Source organism: Scylla paramamosain, chromosome 11, assembly GCF_035594125.1.
Source record: "Scylla paramamosain isolate STU-SP2022 chromosome 11, ASM3559412v1, whole genome shotgun sequence".
In the NCBI taxonomy this organism is placed as follows: domain Eukaryota; kingdom Metazoa; phylum Arthropoda; class Malacostraca; order Decapoda; family Portunidae; genus Scylla; species Scylla paramamosain.
Genome location: NC_087161.1, coordinates 4851780 through 4861768, shown reverse-complemented (window position 1 = coordinate 4861768; position 9989 = coordinate 4851780). Strand labels below are relative to the sequence as shown.

Here is a 9989-nt window from a genome sequence, read left to right as displayed (position 1 = left end):
GAAACATATATAAAGCCATAAATAGAGACAGAGATATATATAAAAGAAACACTAGCTATACACACAAAGATAAGAAATAAGGAAATGAAGAAAGGAAAGTTAACCTAAGGGAAAAAAAAAATTAAATCAAATAGAGGCACAAAATGAACATGGTTGATAAAAAGGACAATGATCAGAGTAGGTCATTTATGTTGTCTGTTGCAGAAATAGCTCAGTTATCTCATGCATTTCAAAAAGGATTATTTAAGTTTTCAAAGGATGTTTTGTCACATTGATTGTCTCATTTGTTTCTTGTTTCATGCTACCTTCATCTTTTTTCTAAGAGGACTTTCAGCACTCTAGGAATTTTCTATTGAAGCTTATTAGACAAAATTACATTGGGAGAACATTACTTTTATTTGATTCATATTATATAATGCTTTTAGATTCATTCAGTGCCTCATGCTGCTATGTTTGTTGTTATCATTGTTGTTGTTGTTGTCATTGCCACTGTTGTATTTATTATCATTATTATCATTCGTTGTTTTTATTATTATTGAGGCTGCTGATAAGAGTTTGAAAGTTTGTGTGAAAGGAGGAAATTAGGAGAGAATGAAAGAAAGCATAAAGTAATGTGAGTAGAGTAGACAGCAGTGGCATGATTATAAGTTTGTGTGAAAGGAGGAAACTGACAGAGAATGGAAAGAAATGTAAAGTAATGACATGTATGAGCAAGGGAGACAACAGTAGATATGAATATAAGTTTTAAGTTTCTTGAGGGGGCAGACTTTAACTATGTGTGAAGAGCATTAGATACAAGTAGGATTTGCATGGAGGAAAGAAGAATGGGACTGAAGGGAGATGAGTTGTGGATACATATATGTGACACAACCTCGAGGACCTCTGCAGTAGATTCACCTGCATCTGGTCTGATCAGCTGGTCCTTTCAAGTGCAGAGGAGTTGGAACTTTTATAGTCTGGCAGAGATAAGCCAGTTTTGCTATTAGGTCCTGCTGTAGAAAGACCTAGGTTTGCTCCCGATTTCCATGCGAGGGTGGTTAGTGAGGATCTGTCATCTCTACCCACACAGGTCCAAGGATTCAGACAGTTTTAAATTTAGTTTTAGAGAATGTGTAAAGATGTATTTGTGTGTGAGTGTATGGGGTGGATGGATGGGTGGAATGTGAATCTGGATATAGGTTTGAGTCTGTGTGTATGGATGGGTGGGTGGGGTGGGTGTGGTTTGTGTGTGTGTGGGTGGGTGGGTGGGCGTCTGTGTTTGTGTTAAGAGGGGTGACAATTTGCCTTGGCTTAGTCCTTTCAGAGGATGTTGGCCTGGCTCATAGGTAGTTATATTACTATCATCAGTTTTTTTTTATGATATATATTTCTATTATTCTTAGATATATATATAGATGTTTATTTTCTTTTTGTTGTGATTGTGTTGCTTTTATATGTTAGTCATTTAAACTATAATCAGATGTTGAATTTTTCAACCTGGTTATCTGAGAGCAAATTCTTTTTATTGATATTTTCCAGGCTACTTACTTCTTCTAATGGAAACCCTTCATCTTTCAGCTAACCATACATCCAGTCATGCTGCTTAACTCACTCTTTATCACTTTTTCCATTGTTTTTGTACTAGCTGATATATTTATAAATTTAATCTTCTGTTTTGAACTAGTTATACCAAGACTTGCAATGTGTCAGGGAAGGTGATGAGGAGGATAAATCAACACTGCACATCAACATTTTCCTTGAGTAAGATCAATCATATGTTCAAGTTCACAAAACCTCAGCATTCCACAGTAATGCTGCATGTGTTCCTTAATGCTTCTCTCATTAGGTTGTCTTCCATAATTAGGTGAGGCACTGCATTACAGTCCGATACACACACAATAATGTAGCTGTGCATTACGAACCATGTAGTCAGGAGCTGAAACAGAGACATCAGGAGGAGGGTGATGGGTTATGCCTTCACACACAACAAGGGGAGCCAAGACCTAATGTGCATACAAAAATAATTATATTATTTTGTGAACCATATAGTCAGGAGCTGGAATAGACACCAGGAGTCAGATCATGAATTATGCCTTCACACACTACAAGGGGAGCCAAGACCAAATTTGTATACAGCCACAGTCATATTATCTGTACTAAAATTACCACATGATTTAGTGAAAATTTTCTTTGCATAAGCCCCCTAAACTTACCTAAATCCTCACATAGTCATCAGCAAAAAAAGTACTTGAAGTGACAACTCCCTCTGCTTACAGTTTGTGAAATGTGATGCTTGTAACTCAGAGTGGTGGCCCTGGCTGGAAGGTGTGGATGCGTCATGCTTTACTTGTTTTGCTGGACTGTGTGTGCTACAGACTATGTCATTCTTAACTAAGGTTCATAATGCTTGATGTGTGTTTCAGATTTCTTGCTGATCCTTTTCCAAACTGATAGACTGATAGACTCTTAGTTAGAAGTCTTTGATTATCTATCTATTTATCTCTACCTCCAATGCCACTTGTACCTCCAGGAGTTTTCTACAAAGAGAATAGCCATCATAGAAAAGTCTCCTGCTATCCTTGTTCTGGCACACTATCATTATATGGACATATCCTCAGCTATCATCTCTCTCTCTCCAATACCTGTCCTCTCAGTTCATCCATTTTAATGGTGGTCTTGCTCTCACATTTTCCCTCCAGTTTCACACATGTATTCTGTCCACAAGTTTATTCTCATTCATTTTCATCACATGTTCAGACCATTTCATGTGCTTTATCCCTTCCACCTACCAAAACTAATGCTCATAATGTGCTGACAATGACTTGAATGAGATTACAGCTTCATAGGGTATTTTTACATGTATTGCACTGATAGAATGCTGCACTCTTTATTAAACAACAGGGAAGTGTCCTTGACTAAATGAACAAAAAACAACTTCTGTGATGTTTAACAAAGAGTCTGCTCCTACCTATCCCTGCTTACCTATGGTTACATTGGTATTGGGAGTCTTCTGAGTGTGACTCAAGATTTTTTGTCACTTTTTTTTTTTTTTTTTTTTTTTTTTTTTTTTTTTTTTTTTTTTTTTTTTTTTTGAGACCTAAGCAATAACCTGTGAAGTGCAATGTAAGAGTTGTTTTGTTTTACAGTGTCAGACAGCTTGTAGCTTAGGTGTGCCCTCAATTCTCACATTCCATCCATTTGCTTTATGCCTCTTTCTTTAAAATTATTTGAGTGATTGGAGAGAGCAGAAGTCCTGTTTCAATTGTGGAGTCCATATACCTCATTCTTGAACACTGACTTCCTTGCCTTATCTTTCTAGTATACCACTCTTTAATATTTACGCTTGTCACTTAATAAATCTTCCTCTCAAATGATAAGTCTCAGATGCTGTGCTGTGTACCGTCATTTTAAGGTTTTGTTACATTCCACAGGAAATTCCTCCAACCTGGTGTTTGTGTGGCAGTGAAAGTTTAAGTAGAAAAATACACTAGATGACTTGATAAATAGGTACAGACTAGAAAACAAACTGAAAACCTTAGGATGTCGCTTCTCAAAAAAAAAAAAAAAAAAAGACAGCAAGATGATAAATAGACAGAGAAGGAAAATAAATAACTTGAAATAAAAGCTGCAAAACACCAAAGAAACTAGAAAAGTCCATCATCTTTGTGAGGAGGGTGGTGAAGATGACTGATGAGGTGATAGTTGTAGACCAGATAAAGATTTGCAAAACTTACTGATGGTATAAAGTGAGAAATGCATGTGTGTATACCTATATAGACATTACATTTGAAGGGAATGATAAACACAGAACACACAGCCAAGACATCAGAAAACACTGACATTGCTTCATCAGAATATAAAAAAAAATGTAACTTGTGGGAACATGCACTGTATCAGACAATAAATACGTGAGAGACAAATAACAAGCCAACTAGTGAATGAACGAGAATCAAAACATCCCTCCATTGTTCAGAAGATTATCAGAGAACACACACACACACACACACACACACACACACACACACACACACACACACACACACACACACACACACACACACACACACACACAGATATTAGTGTAGCTAGTGTTTTGTTTCAGTTTAGCACCACCTGACTTCCTTTTCCTTCACTTCCTTCTTCATCACTCTTCACCTGTATTCTCCATCTTCCCCATGCTTTGTCCTTTCCCCACCAATGGCAGGACCATCACTCATGTATCTCCACAGCAATATAGAAACAATGCACATGGACAGCTATCAGTAGTTGTGTGAGGATTGGAAGATGTACAGCAATAGTATGTTATAGTGTGTTCCTAAGTGATGCGAGGATGGTGTGTGTGTGTGTGTGTGTGTGTGTTCTACATATTTGTATTTTGTACTGGAATGAGTTCAGCTTGTTGTGTATGAATGTGTTTATGTGTGTGTGTGTGTGTGTGTGTGTGTGTGTGTGTGTGTGTTTTTATGTGATTTATTTTTCATATGCTACTTGTTATTATTTATTTATTTGAGTCCAGGTGAAATGAATGGACACATTATGCAGTGTATGCAGTGTGCACTTCAGCTATTATAGTCTTGACCAAATCATATGAGCAATCTGATATATATGCACGCAGAAATAGTCGTGTGGTTCCCATCAAGAGTGGCAGTGTTGCAGTAATACACATCACAGCACCATGCAGCACACCACTGGCTTGGGTCTGCATCGCCACTGCCCAGTCTTATCAGGCATTCTGTACTTTGTGGATCTGTGAGTGGTGCAAATATAGTGCTTATGCGTTTACAATCCATACCTGTGTGCTGCGTAATACAGAATACACTAAGAAGAATACATAAGGTATGGGAGAGGTAGTACAGTACATTCTACCATCCCACACTGCTTCCTGTTGAGATTGTTCTTTAGGGAATATGAAACAGAGAGTAGAGCAGAATACTTTAATAGATAATCTCTCTTTTAATTCCTGTGGTGTCCTTCAGGGAGTATGAAACCAAGAATAGATCAGAATAACAGATAATCTCTCTTCACTTCTGAGATGTTCTTTAGTCTTGCTTTTATCTCTGGTGGGTCAATAAGGTTTCAGTTATATTGGAATGCATTTAGGTGAATTGTATGTTTTGAAGGGAGCTTATGATTATTGCTTTTCTCCACAAATCCATAAGTTTGATGTATGGACATGACATGTGCATAAACAAAGGAGGATATGTGCATTAGATACCTAATCTTGTGTCTGTCTGTGTGTGTGTCTTTCAGGTGGGAATGCAGTGAAAAATGTACATAATTATGGCATTATTTACATGCTTGAGTTTGAATGATCTGTAGTGTGTGTGTGTGTGTGTGTGTGTGTGTTGAAGTAGGACGCTGTATTATACAAATGTACGTATACAGAATCTTAAGAAAGGAAGCTGGTTTTTTGTACATTATGTATATTCATTATATTTTATAACTAATAAAAATACACCTACATATATAAAGTTTCAATGCATCATTTGATACCATAAATAGAAAAGAAAAAAACTACTACTACTACTACTACTAATAATAATAATAATAATAATAATAATAATAAATTATTTACTTTAGTTGCAACCAAGGAACTTCTGTAGAATCCTTGGTTGCAGCTGAGACCACAAATATACATATAATATTAATCTCATGTACCCTACTACAGTTCACTCCCAGACGACGGTCACACATGCTCATCAATATAACTGCTGGTCTATCTTTATATCTGCTGTCTTCAAATCTACTATTCAATGTTTCCATGATGCTCCAAAGCTGAACATGACACTAACATGGTGATGGCTTCCGAGGCGAGTCAGTGTTAGTTAAATAGCAGATAACTTACGAGATTATCGAAACTGTAAAAAAAAAAAAAAAAAAAAAAAAAAATCCATGTAAATTTTCTTCAACTATAATTGTTTCAAACAGTGAATTACAGTGTATATGTCTAAATAATAATTTCGTACCCTCGTCATTAACTGATTAATTTTTGTGTGAAATAAAGTGAAAATTAATGATCATCGAAGATCCTCAGTCATAACAGTAATAATAAGAACTCTCACTAACTGCCCAACACTCAAACAACACTGGTAGAGGGGCATCACACCGTGAAATCGAAAATATACCTAATGATTCCATGATGCTCCAAAGCTGAAACATGACACTAATATGGTGATGGCTTCCTTCCAGAGTTTGGGGTTAGGTAAATAGCAAAACAAGGCGACGAGATTATCGAGAAGTAATTGGAGGTAGAAGACTCTCTCTCTCTCTCTCTCTAATACAGATAGTACGGGGTGGCTTGCTATGAACTGCTATCCACGGGTAAAAAGCAGGCAGTCACCGTAGGGTTGTTCGGTGATTGCAGTGTTCGTGTTATTACAGAACTGGGAGTGAGGAAAGATGAACCATGTAAAATCATATACTTTAATTGTCTTTGGATGGAGTTTCAAGAAAGAAAGAATATAGGCGCTGTCTTTACTTATCTATATCAGAGCCAACAATCCCACACAAGGTGAACCAAACGATTAAAGCATCACGCACCCATACATTCTTCATTCATACGTCAGGCCCTGCTGGTAGATTTTCTTATTTTTACTTATTTATTTTTTTGTACTGTTGTAGTTTTGTAATGAACGACGTATTTATCCCGTGTACAAGTTCCAGATGTTACCATTTGGAACATTGCTGTCTCAAAATTCTTCCGTTAAAACAACGGAAACTAATATTGAAGATTTTTTCCATTTAATTCAAATATTGTTATGCAAAGAAGGGAAGAAGGGAGCAACGTTATAGTGTGCGCGGGAAGATCTCGATGTCTGTAGGTCTACTGAAATTCTCATGAATCTCCAGATGTAATTTCATTTACCTTTTTATTTACTTTCAAGCTATTGGCTACTTTAAGTGCAATTTACTTTCATTGAGCTTTTCAACTTCATTTAATCAACATCTTAACGCAAACGAAGAATAAATGGTGAAAAGATAAAATGTAATCTGAAAATTTTTGTGCACCATGAAGTAAATGGAAAATATTAATTTCTGTTTTACAGATAGTTAATATTCAATAGAAGTGCAGTATGGATACTAGTGAAATGCTCAAACAATCTCCTGAAATCTGTAACTACTACAGATGCTTAAAATCTCCTGAAATTTGTAACATTAACAGAAAATCTTTACAGAAAATATACCGAAATCTGGTGCTTGGCGAAGAGAGCAACACAGGAAAGGAGGGCGTTTGAACTACGTCGAGAGGCGGCTGTTTACACTGCTACCTCAGACGTGATTCAAACACTGCCCACGCTCTTGGTACCACATTTAGAGTCGAAGTTAATGCGCAGAACGTGGTGTTGTAGTTACTGTAGCGTTATTAGGCGAATTAACTCAGAAAATTTGTTGTGCTGTAGTGGTGTTTGTTTACTTCGGTGTGTGACGGGGCTGGCCTAGAGGTGGTCAGGATTCACCCTCGCGCCTGTGTTCTCTGTCACGCCGGTGATGACAGGTGGTGCCATAGGGTGCTTCCTGCCACCACTTGTTGCCTAGCCGTGTGTTCTCGGTAAGTGTTGTCGCTGCTCCTCCATGCAGTTCAGTTCAATTGGTATTTTGGGGTATTGCCTTTGCAACATGCAGCACCCGAAGTCATACGAAGTCATACCCAGGCGCCATACGTGTGCATGTGTTCTTGGTGAGGGCCTCTTGGATCTAGCTGATCACATGAACTTTGGTGCAGCCGTCGGTTGCATAGACAAGACAAACAAGGAGGAAGAGTACATCAGTGACTGTATCCTAAATAGTTAACAGCTCTCATTGATAAAATATGCAGTCTGGTGGAGGGTGCTGAAACGGAAGGGGCAACAGTCCACTGCTGCACACAGGGAACTTGTATGTATTGTGGCCTGCAAATCTTGCCAGTCTGAGTGTTTTAATTTGACAGCTGCATCAGGCTGGCTAATTCATCGGGGATCCAGGGTGCCAAGTCCCAAGTTAGAAGATTAGGTAGTTATGTTGTTTAGTTTAATTTTTAAATACCCCAGACTGTTTGGTCTCACCTGGTTCTCTCACCATATGGTGAATGGGTAAATTTCCAGTTTCCCAACAAACTCTATATGGTGTATGAAACTATTTTTTTATGATAAATTTTGGTGCTTTTTTTAAAAATAATCTGCCATCACTGTCTGTTGCAAATTACTCTGTCACTCTGGTGGTGTTATTATCTAACATAACCAAACAGCTGTATCTAACCTAGCCAACCATACCTAACCTAACCATACCTAACCTAACCAAACCAAACCATACTTAACCAAACCATACCTAACCTAAGTACCCCTATCTACCAACCTAGTAAAACCAAACCCTAACCTTACTTTAACCTAACCTTTAATCTTATGCCTTATTTCTGCTCTTGTGCCTCCTCTTCTCTAAATGTGCCCTTTATGTAAATGGCAGTCTCTTTTGCACTGAGGACACTTTACGGAGGTTGATAGGACACCATGCCCTGATAAAAATTTCAAAAATTCTCTCTCTCTCTCTCTCTCTCTCTCTCTCTCTCTCTCTCTCTCTCTCTCTCTCTCTCTCTCTCTCTCTCTCTCTCTCTCTCTCTCTCTCTCTCTCTCTCTCTCTCTCTCTCTCTCTCTCTCTCTCTCTCTCTCTCCCCAAAATTTTGCTATGGACTGGAAATAATGGGGAGTTTTTGGAACTAATCTGCCTGATGTAGCTACTGCATGTCCCCTAGTGACATGAGCTAAAATTGTAAATCCGATGTGCATGCAGATGCATAGAACAGTGATCATTGTGGTACTTTCGAAATTTTGCATCAACTTTCAAATATCTTGTATGGATAATTTTGAGAGAAGTTGGTCAAAAATATTTTTGTGATTATTTAGTAATACTGTTATCAATATTTTAGATATGGCATATTACAAGTGTAAAATCTATTGATTTGGACAATGAGAAAGATGAAACATAAGACTGTACTACATAGTATGACGTAACATACTCAGTGACATCGTGATATATGGATATAGTGATTTTGGTGGGGATTTTAGCATCTCTTTCACAAAGCAAGTGACATGGCAAAGTGATGGAACACCAAAACAAACATCTCTCAAGACTGCTCTGGCGTAACGGGAGAGGAATACAGGAAGCCACAGGTTCATGGAGTGGTGGCGTGGACACTGCAGCAGGAATTAACTGGTTGTCCAATTATGTGTTTGTTAACTAAGGTGGGCCAGTCATATATTTGTTTTGGTTAGATGTACAGCATTACCCTCGCCATGACACTTGAGTTGCCTATTTTTCAATTAAAATTGTTATTTCCATATTCAGTGGTACCTTGGTATATGTCTGCTATGGAATAAGTCCAACTTGGTGTACGTCCTGTTTGGATGTGAAAAAATTTGCCTGTTATATGGCCTTTGTTTGGAATACAATTTGCATGCTAGAACTTGTATGGGGCAGAATGACCCATTTGAGACCCATACAAGACAATGCTGATTCATTAAATATTTGAAACATTCAGGAGGTAAGCCTCCGAAACTTAGTCTGAATGTCAGGCTCTGAACCACGAAAGGGCCATGTGAATTTATTAAACACACGCTGCCCAACGGTTCAGGAGGAGTTATCAAGAGTGGTGGCGGCCTTGAGGTCCAAGGGTTAGCAGGCCTGAGTGGTGATATGTATATTAACTACACAACAACAACAACATAAATAACAATGTATTTACACACCGTTTATAATTTTTGTTCATTACAAAGATGAATAAGAAACAAATTGAAAATGTAAAGTTTGAAAATAGATATATACAACATTGGAATTTTTATATCAGTCACAGTTTTCCATGTGTCTTCATGCCCTGCAGTAGATTATGTAGAAATTTTATAGGAAACCATGTGAGGAAGCATCTCTTTATTTCACTGGAATTATCAACCACAGAACGGAAGCAAGATATTGATGAGGTTACAACATGTATCCACTCCCTCCTTCATGCTGATCAAGTGTGCATGCAGTAAGCTTGCCAC

The 9989-nt window shown here is 37.7% G+C and overlaps 1 protein-coding gene across 6 annotated transcripts in view; it reads left to right on the top strand.

Moving 5' to 3' along the window:
- Positions 1 to 7159: 7159 nt before the first annotated feature.
- LOC135104854 (uncharacterized) overlaps positions 7160 to 9989 on the top strand; it is a 32794-nt gene continuing 29964 nt past the window's right edge. The window contains exon 1 of one of the 6 annotated variants that reach the window (XM_064012541.1): positions 7160 to 7281. Coding sequence is in view for 1 of the 6 variants with exons in the window: in XM_064012537.1 (XP_063868607.1) it covers positions 9922 to 9976 (55 nt within the window). In the remaining 5 variants the exon portion in view is untranslated. Of the gene's footprint in view, positions 7529 to 7556; positions 7969 to 9236; positions 9977 to 9989 lie in introns of those variants that run through there. The other 5 variants (XM_064012540.1, XM_064012543.1, XM_064012544.1 and 2 more) reach the window with 5 other exon arrangements.